The 18,995-nt window shown below is 39.3% G+C and overlaps 1 protein-coding gene across 1 annotated transcript in view; it reads right to left on the bottom strand.

The window, feature by feature from the left end:
- LOC119914337 (astrotactin-2-like) overlaps positions 1 to 18,995 on the bottom strand; it is a 280,669-nt gene that overhangs the window by 156,636 nt on the left and 105,038 nt on the right. The window contains exon 4 of the mRNA XM_038733584.1: positions 12,319 to 12,471. Coding sequence (XP_038589512.1) covers positions 12,319 to 12,471 — 153 coding nt within the window. The remainder of the gene's footprint in view (positions 1 to 12,318; positions 12,472 to 18,995) is intronic.

The raw sequence follows: 18,995 nt of genomic DNA, 5'->3' as shown, positions 1-18,995 counted from the left end.
AGGTGATGAGTTCAATCTGAAAAGTAAATGCTAATCATTTTTCTGCGTAGGAGAAGGGCACATCGCGCTCTGGTAGTACTACAATACACTGTATTTTACACCAGCACAAAAAACCCAGCTCACACCAGCAAACCTAATGGACCTAATATACTTCTAAAAACTATAGAGTAGGATGAGAGAGCAAGAAGATTGCATTAAACTCCAATACCCTTCACATTACCACAAATTGCATACCACTTTGGGAGTATAAATTGTTGTTTCCCAATTTATTCTCTTCAAGTTTGAAAACAGTTCCCTGACCTCTACAATAACTTTTCTAGGGAGCCTATTTGTGTGGCAAAAAAGAGGTTTTAGACTGACAGGACTCTTTGCTTTTGGTATACTCACCACAACAACAATCTCTGAAAAACAAACAAGTAATGCTGAGTGGACGTAATGGACCCATCATCATGCCAATTTATGACCCAACATTTTTTAGAGGCTATAGATCAGGGTCAGACCTTGAAGAAAAAGTATATTCTATCCAGATCACTTGGTGCTGTCAGTCAGTGTGTGAAGCGATATGTGGGTCCAGGTAGGTCCCAGATCATGACATTTTGTTGAAAAAAAAAACATAAAACAAAATAAATAACACTATCTTTACAACAAATTCACTTTATAGTAGTGCTATCTTTGCATGAAAGTAGGAAACATATTGCTGGAATTCTCAATTACAATAACAGATTAATCAGTTGGGCCTTTTTTGTTGTTACTTTCCAATTTCACAAATGTAAATATTTTGCGGTTGTCTTAGTCTCCTATACTTTACTTAAACTTTATTTGTCCACGTAGGGCGAATAGTTTTGGTGCAAGATATAGATAAAAGGACAGACATAAATACAAGATGATTTGCAAGATTGAATTCATCCGGTTGCACAACCGTGGAATAAAGGAATAAAATGCTTGATAGAATAAAGTTCAAAATTTCAGGACCCAATTAACATGACAACAATCTTAAACACAATGTGGATATGTAAATAGGCCTACAATTCAACAGCCATAAAAACATAGCCGATAATTTCCATCATAAACAACAAAATCGACATTGTCACAACCATCAACATCATCATTGTCGTCACCACCAAGAACAACACCATCACTATTCTCAATAAATCAATTAACTATTCAGAATGTCAAAATCGTTGCCACAATTTCCCATTGTCCATGTTGACATATATTCAGATGTCAAATTTTGTATGAGCAACTGCCCAAAATCATTCTGTTATTGCCCCAAACCAGTTGGTTTAATAATAATTCTTTAGATATTGTAGACTAAATCTAAATAGCAGATTGTTCATTAAAATAACCGTTAGTTGCAGCTAATTGTAGTGGATGTACTACTACCAGAGTTTATAAGACATCCTGTGCAATACAGAAACTATATACACAGTAGGTGAATTATGTACTGAGAGCCTGTCAAGTCGGTAAACTCTACAGAAGTACCAGAGTGCATGGCAGTGCAAAGGAGGCTGAAATTAATAGTGTATGGATTGTACAATAAATTATATATAGAGGTTAGCTACAGAACAGCACCCATTGAGTTGAGCAGCCAGGACACAGAGTCCTCCTCAAAAACTCTTCAGCTGGGCAGATGTGTGACAACACAGCATTTTATAGTGCCCTCATTCAGCTCATTCAGCCGACTTCATTTCACCTGTGGCAATTCTACCTGCCAAATAGATATATAATGATGTGAAGGTGTGACAGTTATGAGAGGAAGGCCTTTCACAAGTCAGGGTGCATGTGTCTTTGTGTGAAAAAAGACAGTATGAGAGGTAAATAGTACTATATATAGTGAATATAAGAGAGTACCATGTAGCGTGATGAAGATTATGATGGCACAACAGCCTTGTGCATTGTGTGCCCTTGTGTTTGTTAATACTGTATGTGCATGAGTCTGTTCCCTCATTCACTGTATGCATATGTGTGCATGTGACTCTGATGGCTCGCACTTAAATGTGACCTCAGTGAGTTTTGTGACTCACAGAGCAAGACAAATTGCCTTGACAAATGGCTGCCAGACTTGAAGCTTGTGTGTGCATACTGTACAGTGTAAATGCTTTTGTATGTGCATACTCATGCTGTATGGGTGCCTGAGTACATATGTCTGTGACAATGTATTTGCGAGTAAATTAAGCTGACAGCAACACCAGTCCCCACATGGCTCAGGAACTGGTAATCATATTAAGGCACAGCTGCATTCAGGAGTCAGGCTTTCTGACACCAGCAAGCTAAATATTTCCAACTCAAACTCAATACAAACTGACATCTACATCCATACAAAAGTGAGAGCATGTAAATTTGCCATTTATAATGCACAAGACAGCATCTGAGGCTGCAAGAGCAAACTGAAGTCGTATTCACTGAGTTGTATTTGCGTAAAAAATATTTTAAAAATGTACATGAGCAGATTTGAACACAAGTTTGCAACTTTGTTGCATTCATTGAAATTCTTTCTACGATTATTAAAAACAATTGTCGCATAAATCCAACACTTGCATGTTTCATTTACATTATGTTGGAATGATTTGAGAAATAGGGCTCCATTGTGGTGAAACTGACAGCAAGCACAAACACAAGGCACAGGCTGGAGGGGTCAGGATCAGGAAGGAAGGCCTGAGGCGTTCCACCCAGCCATGCTACAACAAGCAAAGGGATTCAACATTGTAAACCAGGAAATCAGAGAGAGAGAGGAGGAAATCCAGAAGCTAGAATCTGTGATTTACTTTCTGCTTTCTGTCTGTCCCAGTCTGCCTATTTTTTTTAAGCAGAAGCTGCATATTGGTACAGGATGCCCACAGGTATGTCACGGTGGTCTAGCTCCTCTTATCTGTAACTGTCTCTCACTCATTTCTCTGTCATGTCTCAGTCTCCCACTGCTGTGGTTTTTCCTATCCAAAATAATCCCAATCACTGTTTTACTCTAGTGTTGTGCATTGCATTTTTAAAAGCTCTGCACACGCACATACACGCGCACGTGCACACTCACAGGCACACAATCCTATTATACATAAACAACCTCGGCATGCTGAAAAGTTATTACAGAGGGCATCACAATATAAGCCCTGCTGACACATTTTACAACCTAAATTTATGAGTTGCTACCTTGGTATAAGGGAGAGAAAGGACTTGAAAAGGTGGGAGGCTTAACAAGGCACCACTTGGCTCTTGTACTCAAGTGCGCTCACTGTTTGTACACACACCTCTATATTTTTTTATTGTATCTCTCCTGCATCGAGATCACACCCGCCAATTTGGAGCTAATAAGCAAATGGTAAAGTGTGAGAAGACCACTCAGGAATTTTGGATATGTCCTGGTGCAAAGATGAATTTCTAGAAGTGGCGACTCCATCAATTCAGTGAGCAGTTCGCCATATGCTGAAGAAAATAGGATGCTGAGACAGTAATGACACTGATATTTATACGTCACACACGTATCGGTAGCGACATCCTGTTGGTCGGCTACGTGCACAATAAAAATTTCGGTGGGCAAGCACGTGTGTGTGATTGGAGGAGGTAGTACCCACAGAGTCCAGCAGAGGGCTTATAGAACTAGGCCATGTTACCATATCGTAACCTTAATTTCAGATGCAGTGGCCCTTGGCTCCCGGCTGTATGTTGTTTTCCCACCTTTTATCAACCAGCTTGTGCAGTGGTAAAGCCACGGAGGGTGGCATGGCACTGCAGCTGTCACCCAAAAACGTGTTGCCTTGCCACTGCAGCTATCCAAAATGGGGTATGAATGGAGTCCTCCTCCTCCCCCCTTTATATTAACTTGACACTGTTGAGTTCAACTGTTTGTTATTTTATCCATTTGAGTTCAAGTCTGTCGGTCACCGTAGAGTCATTTAGTGCCAGGCAGGACAGTGAAGAAAACACACACAGTCTGGTGCTCTCAGCCAGTGAGCTGACTCTGCAGCACAACACTGTTGAAAGGGAGAAAACTGGATGGTCAAATTTATAACCCCTTGAGATGAGGTTTGATTTTACAGTTTTTTAAGTATATACATTACAACTCCTCAGCTACTTTGCTCCATATTTTAGATGATGGAAAATATAGTGGATCTCCCTTTAGGACTGCCTGGTACTGCCTGCCTCACAGGGAGTTAAAAGGTCAGAGTAATGTAGCTCCACAAACAGATAATTCATGCTAGGGTCTGATAAGATAAAATCTCAAAAGCCTAAAAGGAAAAGGCAACCACTGCAGGAAAGCTGAAATTAGGTTGGTATTGTCATATACAACAGCAGAAAAAATGCCTTTGGCAACATTATGGATATCTTTTGAGTCATATACAGACAAAGGTAATGCTAACAACTAAGGTAAAGTGAAAAATTTGAGTACAGTGGCTGCAGTTTTTTTAAATCATTCTAAGATGCAAAAAATATATCAACACAATCCTTTTATCATGGATGTGAAATCTGAAAATGAAATATTTGTAGCTTCTCAGATTACACTAATGTAAAGCTAAAGCCATTTCTAATGTTACACACTGATGTATACCTCCCATCCCAACTGGAAGAGCTGGTCTAAAATGTTACAATATGCTCCCCCTTTTGTGTGGGTGTTTTTATTATGCTCCACTGGCATCATTCAAATGACAACAGCATTACCAAGTCTCACACACAATTTGTAAATTGATGCCAATCACTTTCATTAGAAGTGGACATGGCCCTCAGTCATTTTAGCATCGTTTTGATAGAAGTGAAGGCCATTTGTGTTACTACTGTCTATGCATGTGATTTATCATTTATTTTCTGGTTGATCCCCTAAATTATACATAAAACTGCCTTTTACTAATTTGTAACAATGAAAGCCTCTTACCTTTTTTTTCTCAACAATACGATGCCAACAAATATAATGAAGAAGACACTCACACCCCCAAATCACCTGCCTCCTGAATATCAATGCTACCGCTGTAGGCAACATCAAAGAATATCCCCAGACTCTCTGAGTCAAAGTATCAAAGAGGGTGGTTAGAACTAAGCAATAGTATCAACAGATTAAATTCAAAGGTGGGCTGTAAAGAACCATTCTGAATGTGCAACCAGCAAATTTAACCTCTTGCACCTTGGCAGATTTTCTTGGTGCAAAAAAAGACCTGAACGTGACTTGCATCTCATATATGAAGGACACTCATCCATACAGTCAAAAACAGTTAGGATCACTGCAGGTATGTTGAAATGATTACAACCATGCAGAAAAATCAAGGTTTTGTTCAAATATTGATAAACATTTTGTGTTTTGTGATTCAATTTACTGTGGACTTTTTCAGTATTAAACCAAGACCGTGATCTTCCCCTAACCTTAACCAAGTGCTATGAACTTAACCATAAAACCTTTAATAATGCGGTCATCATTATAAGTAGATGCTGTATTGTCTGATTGAATATTTTAGAGGAAAACAAATTAAATACGTTGTCAGTTAACATTTTACTAACACATTCAGTATCATGGTTTAACAACATTTACTGATTATGTTAATAGAAAATGTATTATATATATTTTAAAACCTATTTGCAGTAGAACATTTGTTGTATATAAATGTAATTTCTCGGTAAAGTACTGTGCGTGCATAAAATAACTAAAGTATATAGAAAAAAATCTAAAGAAAATATGTTTTTATTTTAACCTGCAGCTCAAGCACAGCCAGCCCAACTTCATGGCAATGACCTCTAAACAATGAGAACCAAAGGATCACCTCACCAGCTGCTCCTGGAGCTAGTCTCAGCCAGACAGGAGGAGGCATAGCTGGCAGTGACAGGGGATAACCTCCCGATTGAACGGCTGTTTGCTCTATGTCCTTTACATGTGTAAACACTGTCTGCCACACTTCTCTGAATAAACTGATAAATATTGCTTCTCATCATTAACTGAGCAAAATAATTGCACTCTCTACTGAATTTCAATCATGTTCCCAGGGAAGACAGCTTAAGTACAACAGACAGCCTCTGTGCAAAGGCATCAAGCCTCTCCTTTTCTGTTAGGGAAACTGGTGGGCAGGTTCACACAGCCAAGTTCGACTTGAGAGTACACCCTCACTAAGCAGCCGCTCTTCCTCTTGTGTGCACGTGGCCTGAAATCATGTGAAAGAAGTTGTGGCAGGTATCTGAAGTGAGGATTCAATAAGTTCAGTAAGTAGAAAACTGGGGCAAGCATCATGTCATTTTTCTGAGCAGTGATGGTTCACAGAGCAGGATCAATGTTTGAGATTACAGAAAAGCTATATTCCAGTGATACTGATTTTAATTAGATTAAGGACTATTGAATAGGACTTGTAAGCTTGGAAGAATCATTCAGTTATGCATATTGATGACAGGATTAGGTAAGTGTAATAAGGTACTATTTAAAATTAGGATGGGTGTGGCTACTGTATTGATTTGTGTGTCTCTTACTCAACTAAGCAAATTACTGGTTGTTTACTGTATTGTAACTGACAATTACTAAATGTTAGCCATAATATGAACAGAGGATTGATTATTGAACAGAAACTTGGTCAGATGGACATACATTCTTGTTATCCCTCTCTGTCTCTCTATGTGTTTCACAAAAAAAAACACATACAAAATCAGAGTCACACACTGCTCTGACTTGGCAGTAGATCAGCTGTATGGCCTGTTGTAGAGAGGAGCCCTAGGGCTGCAGACCCACAGCTGTAATCACTGTGTTTTGTCTGCAGTGAAGACTGAGGACTGCTGAAAGTGGAGATGAACACAGAATGAATTCAAGCACTATGGAACACACACACTCTCTCACACTCTCTCTCTCTCTCTCTCTCACACACACACACAAGACAGCACAGAACTACTTTCATGTGCTACTTCAAAGCATCAATTAAACAGGAGAAAAGCTAGATAATAACCATAAGGTTATCCTCATCGTAATGGGCCAAAGTATTCGTTGTGACACATCAAAACACTACCACAGCTTCTAACCAGTACAAGGAAATGCAGTAACACCACAGCAGGGAATACCATGCACAGAGGTGCATGCAAATACGGTAGTATGTTTTTAAGGACAAATCTCAATATTTGACAAAGCCACAATGTGTTGTGACTTCAAAGTGTTTCTGGATTGGTGGCTACACCACAACAATGACAGTTACATAATGTAACCCGGGTTTTACAAACGCAGGCATTGCCTTCTAAAGGGGCTCTATATGGCTTTCACATAATATTATGAAATACAACTTTAAGGGCAGAGCTGTTCCTGTATACCAAAATATGGTTGGTGCATGCTCATATACTGTATAAGGCTTCCACATACAAAAGTGATAAATTGGTTGCTTAATACTAGACACATATATTTTTCCATTGTCAAACCTAATTTCCTACTGAAAAGAAAGTGGATATGACACATAGTGATATGTGTAAGTGGCTTCTGGAGGCATATTTGGGTGAAAGTAAAGCACACACATTTCTTGCAAACTCTTGGCTTGACTGTGGCTTGACAGAGTGACACAAGCAAATAGCCTGTTATTACTCATAACACTCTTTGATGTGCACAGTACACTGAGCAGGAAGAACACTGTCCGCTCGGGGCCCTAAATGACCAACAGTCTATACGTAGCGCCAAGCATAATGTGTGCGAGAGGGCAAAACTACAGCAAAGTGCCCCACTCATACTGGTCTTTTCTTAATACTGATCACTGGCCTGGGGAGAAAGGAAAGAGCATCTCCAGACAATCGGCATAACTCCCAGCACCTATAATGCCATTTAGAAGTCAATGGGGGCAATTAATCCACAGTCGCAGGTCAAATCAAAGCACAATGAACAATAAACCAGATATAAAAAAAGTCTAGGATGAACTGATACCTTTGACCAAACTTCATAGGGAAGAGGGACATTCAACAGCAGCTAACAGCATGCCAATTCCTGATCATTAGAACCCAGTGTTCAAAGAGCTGAAAAAAGGCATATCCAGGGGGTTGTGGGAGTACAAAAGAAAGGGCTTCTGTGCACATCTCATTGTAAAGGAACACTGCACATAGAACAAAACATGAAAACTAACCTCTCTCCAAACTTCACATGGCATTAGAAAACTGCTGACTCATATGCTTTGATAGCAGGATGCAACAACTTCTCTCAGGCAAGAAAGAGTTCAGTGATTGGGCAGTTCAGCGACAACAGTTATACAGATAATTTCATGTGCCTTAAACCAGGTGCAATTCAGATAAAAACCTATACACAGTCAATTACATTTACTTTAGCCACGTTTGCATCTTCATGAGGCAGATAAGAATATATCTTCATTTTCCTTTGCTAAAAGCATCTGGGTGGGGGGACACTTCAGTCGAGAAGGTGGTAATGATGCTCCTAAAAGTTTCAAAATCGCCTAGTCGCAATAGCCTTTTTGGTAGCACATGGATGACTTGCTTGAATGGAGTAAGACACATGTTTTGTTTGCCATATTGACATTTTGACAGGGGCAAGTGAACTACCACACACTGTAGGTTGAGTTCAGAAGACTAAAGATTACAAATGCAGTTTGGAGAAATTAATGCATTTACACCTTTTTCCAACATCTGATTAGAATGCTTCCCATGGTGATAACCACCTGCAAAGGCTGATTGAGCAATCAAATTGCAATTTGTCTTTAATCCTTCTTGGCAGCATTTTGCTTTGCTTTGACTTGGCTTTTCTGATTATCATACTGCAGCTATCCTATCTGCCCAAGACACATGAAGTGGCTAAGTGGAATGGGGTGCAATACGGGATTGCAGCACAGCCAGAATTACAAACTCAAAACCATGAAATTGCTATCAATGTGCATGATTGTATATTTGATACACTATGCATGTGGATAGATATTTTAAATCTGGTTATGTTTCTGATCATGCTTGGTAAACTAGGCCCAGAGAGAGGCTGCCGTCATGGGAAAATTGGAAAGTGAGGATAGTGACTGTAACTAAAAAACCTGTGCATGAGCCAATATTTTCTGAGAGTTTAGGTGTAAGATGGTGCTTACATGAAACTAGGGCAATACATGCTGACAGGGAAGTGAGAAATGTTGCCACAAAGCAAAATTTGAATATGCGGGCTTGTGGACACCAGGAGAAGAGTAGATGAACAGCTGCAGGGTTTAGCTGAGCAGACACAACTGCTACTGTATTGAATAGATATTTAAGGGTGGGTTCCCTTTAATGCAAATGTGAGTCAAGTAAGGTAACAAAAGGTATTTGGTTAATAAATTATAGGCAATTTTTTCTGACAACCAAGGACTAGTGTGATGTGTTTCTATACTGCTTGTTTATTTGCTCTTGTTCTTCTCACTCCTACACAGGTTTGGGGAAAATCTCAAATCCAGACAGCCTGCAGGCTCACAGATTGGCCATTAGTGGCATGCTTTCTCTCCCATCTCTCAGGCTTCAAGGGGTAAAAATGTGCACTTTCTGAAAATGATTATGTGTGCTGCTAGATGCAGACCCCCGACGCATCATATCCTTTATGTACCCGATGTTACTCCTTCCAGTCAGACGTCTTGGACAATAGCTTGGACAACCTCTTGTCCAGACTAGCCCACTGTTTGTGTTCTCAATGGAGACATGTTACCTCCTTGTTCCAGCATGTCCTGTCCTTAAAAATGCAGCCCAGCGTCTACTTCCCAAAGGGATCTTAAAACATATAGTGATCGTAGCCCCTAGATTTAAAATGGGACTAAACTCATCTCAGCCTTAAGATGCTTTTGGAATTAGGGCCCACTTTTGGTCTATCATGATTAAGGTGTGTGTCTTACTTATTTCGTTTGTTGTTGTTTTTTGTAAGAATCGTGGTACTCAACCCCCTTCAAGCAGGGTACGGTTGGAAAGACAATACGATTATTTAAAGTTGCTCATTTCTTTGCAATGTCAATTAAAAGGCATACATTTATCTCTAGGTATGAAAACATTTTACTTGACACTATTATTTGACAGTGATCAAAGTATATGGTTTTGAAATGCATTTGAAAATGGGTGAGACTTCCTGTATATCATGTAATGTCATGTATCACTGACATTAATTCTGGTAGCTCGGTCTAAGCACTTCTTGTCACTTCTCGTAAACTACACAGACGATGTTTTCCACTCCACCTGTCTGTGCCACTTTGTTAGATCTGCTTGGCATAGATCCCTGTGATTTCAAGAATTACTGGGCCATTTCACCTACACTAGCTCATATCACCAAAGCTATGTATTATTTGCACATTCAAAATAATTTATTGGTGACATGAAAGACAAAGACAACTTTCACCTACTTGCAATGGAACCTTAACCTGATCTACTTAAATATGATAAAATGAGAGAAACGTAGCTGTTGCACAGCATAAAGGGTCTACAGAGTTGAACAATGTGGAAAAGAAAAAAATCTTCACAACCACAATCCACTTTACTTGTGGCATTTGCCTGGTGAACTTCTCAAGAACTCAAGCATTAATTTTGTTTATGTAGCACTAACCTTCTGGGTCTGACCAATTCACTTTCCCCTTTAACCTCACTCCATTTAATAGAGTTTCCTCTTCAGTTTAAGAGTTTGTCCCATTATCATGTTTGTAGTATTGGCCTATGCTTTACCACTGAGGACATGTTTTCACCCCTAATTATAGGACAGCAAAGAAAGATCTGACCTCAGAGAGGACATAGCTCAGCAGTGTCCTTCACAGAGTTTTGAGGGGCTTGACCTGTGTGGAATTAATTTTCAGAGGCATCATTTGCTCAGAAGGTTGACACAAGTTTAATCCTCAACAGCAAATGAGACAAGCACAAGCCAAGCTGAAGTGTTCTAGATAACCAAGAATATAACTCTCTCAACCAACTGCTATGTGACTGGAAAGATTAATAACGCCCACATAAGTATGCATAATATGCAACAATTCTGTATTTTGCATCCAATGTAGATGACAGTGATCAAGAGGATGGTAAGTTATTCTGACAAGGGTATGTGAACTCATCAAGGTTAATATATCATTTTCAATGTTACTGTCTCACTGGTAATAATGGTATAACCAATGACGCAGATTGCATGTGTGTCCAATTAAAATTACTCGAAATGTTCCTGGTGATGAGAAGAATTTATTTCTGTGGCAGAGGCTGGTGTCACCAGAGTCCCATCTCAAAATTGCTCCAAGCACATTTTTCACAAGTGTGAAAATGTTGCCAATTGATCTTTAATGAAACACAAAGCCAACAGTGTATACTGACAGCAATATAGTAAAACATGTAAACACTAAATTGCAAAAGTCTGAAGGATGTAGAGAAACCCCCTTTTAAATGTATTGTCACAAAGGTAATCTTTCTCTTCTAAATATATAAACCAATTCTTATCCTGTTTTTATGCACTCACCCTAAGCAGATAAATGTAAGCCAATACAGTAGGTTAGATACAAGGTATGTGGCCTCCATGCAATATGTGAACCAGAATGATGAACATGCAAATGGTTACATGTTCACTTGCACATTATGAATGTGACCGTCAATGATATTCCTCATGTACCAAAGCCGCATATTACACATGGCGTCTACATCAGTTACATGATGTAAAACAAGAGAAATCTACATATTAATAGGTTTCACATATACTGTGAAATATTCTTCAAAGCAGTTTGGCAGTTCTCCAGGGCAGCATGGTGGCTCAGTGGTAAACCGCCATCTAGAGGTCATAGATTCAAATCTCTATGTGGAATTTTTGCTGTGTTCAAATGTGTATCCTCCCTTATTATAAAATGATGTAGGCAAAGTGAAATGGAACATCTACATTACCCATAGATGTGTATTATCTGTCATACTGAAATTAATGCATCAAAATAAATACAAACTTAATGGCACTTGGACAGTTTAATGCATTAGCAATACATTTTTTTGGATAATATTTGGCAGTAATGTAAAAAAAAATAAAAAGTAATTTTGATATTTTATAAAAATCTACTCACAAAGGGATTTTCAGGACACACTATGACATCCTAATAGGTTTCCAAATACAAATAATGGTTAATGGCTGGTATGGTATTGGAAAGTGATTGAATGAAAGAAAGAAAATGCACATTATACATCTCAGAGTTGAAGCAGCTAGAACATGTGACCTCATGCTATTTTCATATTGTACACTGGCCTATGCACCTCTTCAAAAGGCACTTCTAAGTGGGAAATATCCCCACCCAAAACCATACAATTAGTACCACAAAAGCGCTAAAAGTGTGCATAGTAAAATTAAAGGGTACATGCACATATTATAAATCATCTTGTGTGCAAGGTCTGCAACAGTCTGCCAACACAACTGTAAACTTTTTGAGTGACTTCTTGTCCTACCTCTGGTGTGGCTGGGGACCCTCCGGCGGCCTGTCGATGAGCTGTGCATGACATGCTGGTAGTGAGACATGTCTGTTGGTGTGTTGGGAACACGGAAACTGTCCTGGAACCTCTGCATCAAATCTTCTACTGACTCCGTGTTTGGGTCAATGGCTACAAAGAAAGAGATCCAAAGTGAAAATGACAGGCATGTCATAAGGCTTTAAAGTAAAAAAAAATATTTAGCAAATAAAGACAGACACACAAGATATAGTAAAAATAAAAATACATCCACAGATGCATAAAGGCAAACACCCAAAAATAACTTGCTTCATTTTTTGGGGGAAAGATAAGAGATTAGAGTATGATATGCATCACAAGCCACTAGGTTGTCCCATTTAGACACTGTAAAATAGCAGCACAGTGTTATTTCTCCTATTTCATTTTTTCTGGCCTTTTAAATGATTCCATCAATTTAATATTGCCTCATCTCTACAGGGATCCTGCCAACGCTTCCCCTGATGGCTCAGTCTCGCTCTTTCTGATGAATGACTCCAAAACAACTGGCTGTGGGGAAAGACAGGGTAGCAGAGAAAGGAGTTTAATTCCCTTTTCTTACAGTAAAAGACTGCAAAAGGAAAAGACAGGAAATTTATATAACCTGTGTAGATATGTTTTAAGAGACTGATTATGGGAAAAAAAATTTCCCCCTTCTTTATTGTGTCTGACACAAAAAGTCCAAACATGTGGATATCTAAGAGATTATGATATTTAACCATTTATGTGTCTATATCCTATTAATAGACATTACCTTGTTTTATATGGCTTGTGTATTAGTTCAATTTAAGTCAGATAGACCTTCAATCTATGTAATGACTTATCTATATAGTATGTAGGCATCTACAAGTAGCCTGTACAGAAAGTTTAGGGTTGGACACGTGGCCCAAAACAAACAACTGCTTGAAAAACCATGAAGACAGCTCTGTCCCCAAACTTACAGCATCTCCAAAAGATGGGGCCATTTATCACCCCAACCACCAGTACCCCCACCTATCATCAACATCTTTTGATCTGTCAGTCTGGCTCTGAGGTGTACTCTTTCCATGAATAATGGTGATGTGTTGCTCCCAGTGGATGCTCATCATGCATGCCAATGAGCGCGCAAGAGCAAAGCAAGAGGGAGATGAAGAGGACGAGGGTGAAAGTGAAGAGGCAAAAGTGTACACATTGTTTTGATATTAACAGAGGCATTGCAATTTGCTTCAGAAAGAATAGTATCTTTGCAAGTATACGTTTTTGTTCAGATTAATTTGTGGTTAAACTCAGTTCACTCTACTATGGTTAATCCTGATCTCTTTTCTTGATCCAATCACAGCCCCAGACAGAGCCTCATGTGTGCCCTGGCCTTGAGCCATCAAGACAGCTGTGGACCCCTGCTTGATTATAACAGGTAAGAACTATTTTGAGATGTGTGAAATACTATTTGGTGTTTTTCACTGTTGAAAACAATAGCATCTGGCTTCCCCCATTGTGCTGTCTTTAGGAAAAGAACAGCAAAGCCTTTTTTTCATTGTTTATATAGTTTTCTATTTAGATACAATATATATTTTTAATCAGGCAGTCTCAATGAGATGAAGATATCTTTTCCAATAGAGACCTGAGAACAAGAAACATTCACAAGAACACAATCAGCAAGGAATTACTATTAACAAAAACATTTACCGGAATTGTGGAAAACAGATAAAAAAGCTTTAAAATCTCCGAAGGTAATGTAAGGTGCATAGTACCATTTCTGCCAACATTAGTGCCTGCATAGGGGAAATCTAAGGTTAGATACTGGACAGAATACTGTAGTTATTAGATGAGAAATGAGATAATAGAGGCAGTTTGGAAGCTTTAACAGTAGAGCTTTATAAATAAATAACATGAGATGGCTAATCTTTCTTGACTGTATTTACTATACATGGGTTGTTGACTAGAACACCAACAACTGGCAAGAGGTTGTAGCATGTCTACTTATGTTTTAATAAACTTATGAGAATTAATACAAAATTACGAATTTTAATATTCAGAGAATATTCATTCATAAAGCTCTCGTTTCGCGGGGCACCACCCGAGATTCCGTTTGTCCAGGGTCTTGGGATTCCCTGGGTATGGTTAATAATTATACAATTATTCACTAGTGATCAGTTAGTTAACAATCTCTCAATTATCTTAAATCAATCAGTCAGGCTCATATCGAAGGGGTAAATTCTCATGACAGGGACTTGGAGTTAGGCAACACACACACACACACACACACAATTCCTTTAATTACAGTGAAATTTATTAACTAACTAAGGTGACATAAAAATGCGGTTAAATATACATCAAAGAAATAACGTTAAACAATGGCTAAACAATGAGAATGTGGGGTTCTATTGTGGGGAGAATTTGACTCACACGGGCCGCTAGTGAACGCAAGCTAGAGAGAGTTAAAGATAATCTATTAAACTATTGGACATCAGTGACTACAGCATGCAGGGTTTTGGTCTTACTGCTTGTCGCTTCTCCCAGCCAGGTTGCTGGTAGACGGCCTTACGCTGGCGGAGTTTCGTGCGTTCTCGGTTAGGACAGCTTAAAGCCGTCGCTTTCTCTGCCAGGGAATTGCTCCGGAGGTCCGTCTTTTGTCGGCTTATTGAAGAAACTCGCAGTGGGGGCCTTTTCAAATCCTGGCTCAGGTCAGAGGTTTGGTCGTCCTTTGTTACTGCTGGCGGGCCCACGTGGTTGGCCCGGGCGACGGGGATCAGTGTAAGTTAGCTCGACGAATAAAGCTTAAAAAGAACTTGGTCATTCTTGAATTAAAATTGTGTAACTTAACGGTCTGATAACTTTTAACAAACAAAAGAAAAGAAAAAGCAAGTAAAGTTGCTGGAAACAAGGTCGTGGCGCTTTGCGTGTGTGTGGCTGGGAAATTTAGTTATTTAACCTTAAATTTGAGCTGGAAAATTGCTCGAGTAGTATAGAATGACATTTCTTTATCATAATTTCTAAAGGAAGTGTCATAAAGTGCTGGGAACAAAGCATTGGTTACAACATAAAATGAGTAAAGGTCAGGGATCCTTGCTGAAAATATTAGATTATAATATTATTATTTAGATTCTTTTCAACAACAACATGGTAACATAACTACTAACCTTAGAGGCAAACGCCACTACTAACTTAGCAAGGATTATTATTTCAAACAGAACAACACTTTATAATGAAACATTGTTTTAGCTCAAGAAGTTCCTTCCTAGAAGCACCAATTCCTGGCTTATCACATTATCACAGCTAAAAGAAGAGAAGGGAGTGGTGTTTTATGACTCAGCCATTCTGTGGGAAAAGGGATCAGAACGAGTGGTACTTTTGATGTCAGAGGCGACCTGTGGAGAGAGAGGGGCCGGACAGCTCCTCTTGCTGTCCTGCTAAGCATCTCCAGTGACACCTTTACGGCGAGAGGGGTTCACTAAGGCTCTTTGAATACACAGTCCTTCAGCAATGCATGTCTGATTGAGTCTCTGCAGATCCTTACCAAACCCCAGGCGATGTCTCTAGTTTTTGCATGTCAAAAGGCTAACTCAAGGGGAGGAAACTCCTTCCCCACTTTTGGCATTATCTGACTTCACCTCCCTTGAGAGACTGGTTGATTCCACTACAAGGTATTGTATCAAAACACCTATTCTTACATGACTGAAGAGGCAGTCTAACAATGTGTAATTTTTTAAGATATCTAGACTTTTCAACAGCCAGAGGGCTCGATACTTTCTGGTATAGATATTCCCATTATAACAGTGTGTTAAAATGTTTAATTCCTGTGTTATCACTATATACATTGATCTAAGATGCCCAGAAGGCATGCTGAATTCACACTCAAGCAGTCCAATTTTATCATGAAGAAAAGGTTTAGACATAGGTTTAGATTAAACATCTTGAATGACAGCAACAGACATGTGCATTCACACAGAACCTAAAGTCTAGCATTTTTAAATGCCTTCAGTTTAATTTCCTGTTGCAGTGTTGTGCAGTGTGCTAATATGGCTCACTGAAACTAAACTTGGACCCAAGTAGTTCACCACTTTTAACTTCTATTGAGGATAACAGCAAACTTTAAGCTAACTAACATACTACATCTAAAGCTAACACACCAACATATAATCTATTCTTCTACTATGCTGTGATATCTTTAGAAACAGGTAACACTGAACACACCAGTGGCTCTGCTAACACTTTTCCCTATATCTTTTGCCCTATTTGCCTAATAGGATAATGAATTCCTATTGGGCAGGGAAACTGATTTGAACATGGCCACCATGCTAAATTAAACTGCATTTCCTATTAATAGTACAATACAAGATAACACAAGTGTTGCGACTGAAATAACACTTTTACCAGGTTTCACACTGGCCTTGATGCTGAAGCAGCCATTGTAGCTGTTGCTTCTGGCAATGTTGTTGTAAACTGAGGTGCGGGTACACCAACCCTTGGCTGTGAGTGGGATCTGCCTTGTGCTGAAGGGATGCTTTTGAACACATGACACAGAAACTAAAACAGAGTTCCCTAGATTTTGTGGCAGCAACTTGCGAAGGATTTCCCATCCTCGCCGTTTTCTTTAAACCAACCAAGCCCAAGTCAGGTTTTCACACAACTGTAAGTCCCACATGAGTGCGTAGGATAGAGCGCAGTTATGCAAAGAAGGTAGCTCACTTCTTATTAGTTGATACACAGTCTTACACACACACACACACACACACACACGTGCGCGCACGCATCAGTGCGCATGGATAACAGTATTCCAGACTCTGCCTAAGGTAAAAGCGTTGCCATGTGTTGTGAACATACAGTGTGGATTTGTGCATTTCCTGTCAAATAAATTTGGACTACTCCAAATTCTTTCTCTCTCCCTGGGAGAAAGAAAAGGAGGGGGTGAGATAACAACCCTCAACAGACAGCTGAAGAGACCCCAAAGGAGGGGGGTTGAAAGGTTGCTTTCCTTAAGTGCTGTTTCTGGGCAGTTGATCGTAAAACTGGCCACCTTTGGCAGCAGCCGAGATAAGCCTCGGTGCCTGACTGTTAAAATGACAAAGAAACACTCACCAGAGACTAGCTTTCTCCTGAACAGCCTATCGGAGCGCTTCGTAAGAGAGGGCAGAAAACCCTAAACTGCCCCCCACACACGGCACGCATGGCAACTGACCATCCTCTTTGCCCTGAACTTCTTTGTGTAAACAAAGAGTACTGTCTCCTCAAAACTCAAAGCATTACCTTGTTTAAATTAAATAATCTTCAAGTTACTTAATTAGGTCTCTCCACTCCATTTGAGTAGTTATGTTTCCATGTTTCATTTTCAGCAAGGATCCCTGACTTTTATTCATTTTATGTTATCAATGCTTTGTTCCCAACACTTTGACACTTCCTTTAGAAAGGATATGATAAAAAAATGTCATCCTATACTCGATTACTTTTCCAGCTTGAATTTAAGGTTAAATAACTAAATTCCCCAGCTCTTTCCAGCAACTTTACTTGCGTTTTAATTTCTTTGGTTTTGTTTTGTTAAAAGTTATCAGTCCGTTAAGTTACACTAGTTTAATCGAAGAACGACCAAACTCTTTAAGCTTTATTCGTTGAGCTAATCCCACCGATGGCGGACCCAGCCACGTGGCCCGCCAGCAGTAACCCAAGGACACCCAAACAGAACAGCCACATTGCCAGACCGAGGACGGTCAACACTTGAGGGTTTTTCTTCAGTCAAGACATGGAGAACCCCCGGAAAATTCCCTAGCAGAAAGCCAGGAATCGGGCAGCTACCGTGGGGACCCGTGCAACCGGCCAAGGCAGGCCACCGACCCACAGTAAGGCAAAACAAGGCATTCTGTGATCAGTGTTGTCCAACAGTTGTTAATAGATTATCTTTAACTCTTAAAACTCATAGCTTGCGTTCATTAGCAGCCCGTATGAGTCAAATTCTCCCCACAATAGAACCTCATATTCTCATTGTTTAGCCATTGTTTATTTCTTTGATGTATATGTAACCACATTTATATTCACCTTAGTTAGTTAATAAACTTCACTGTAATCACAGGAATGGTGTGTGTATTGCCTGTCTCCAAGTCCCTGTCATGAGAATTTACCCCTTCGATATGAGACTGACTGATTGATTAAGGATAATTGAGCGATTATTAACTAACTGATCACTAGTGAATAATTGTATAATTATTAAAACGCTACCCAGAGGTCCGGAGACTCTGAGTGATTTAAATCTCCAGTGGTGCCCAGCGAAACGAGAGCTTTGTGAATTAACTGTAGCATGGCTAAACTTAGCTATGAATTTTAATACCCAATTATGAATTTTCATATTCAGAAAATATCAAAAATCTCTTGTTTCGGGGCACCACTGGAGTTGTTATCATCCTACAGTCTCCGGACCTCTAGGTAGCTTTTAATAATTATACAATTATTGCTAGTGCTCAGTTAATAATTGCTAAATTATCTTAAATTAATCAGTCAGTCTCATATCTAAAGGATCAATTCTCTTGGCAGGGACATGGAGATAGTCAACACACACAGTTCTTGATTACAGTGAATTTAATAACTAACTAATGTGATATAAAAGGGTGGTTAAATACAGGGAAAATAAACAATGGCTGAACAATGAGAAAAGGAGGATCGATTGTGGGAAG

The sequence above is a fragment of the Micropterus salmoides genome, unplaced genomic scaffold (genome assembly GCF_014851395.1).
Source record: "Micropterus salmoides isolate LMB-PRFRI ecotype aquatic unplaced genomic scaffold, ASM1485139v1 Ms_hic_scaffold_20, whole genome shotgun sequence".
NCBI classification, from domain to species: Eukaryota; Metazoa; Chordata; class Actinopteri; order Centrarchiformes; family Centrarchidae; genus Micropterus; species Micropterus salmoides.
The sequence above is the reverse complement of the archived record's forward strand: the minus strand, read 5'-3'. Positions and strand labels throughout refer to the sequence as shown.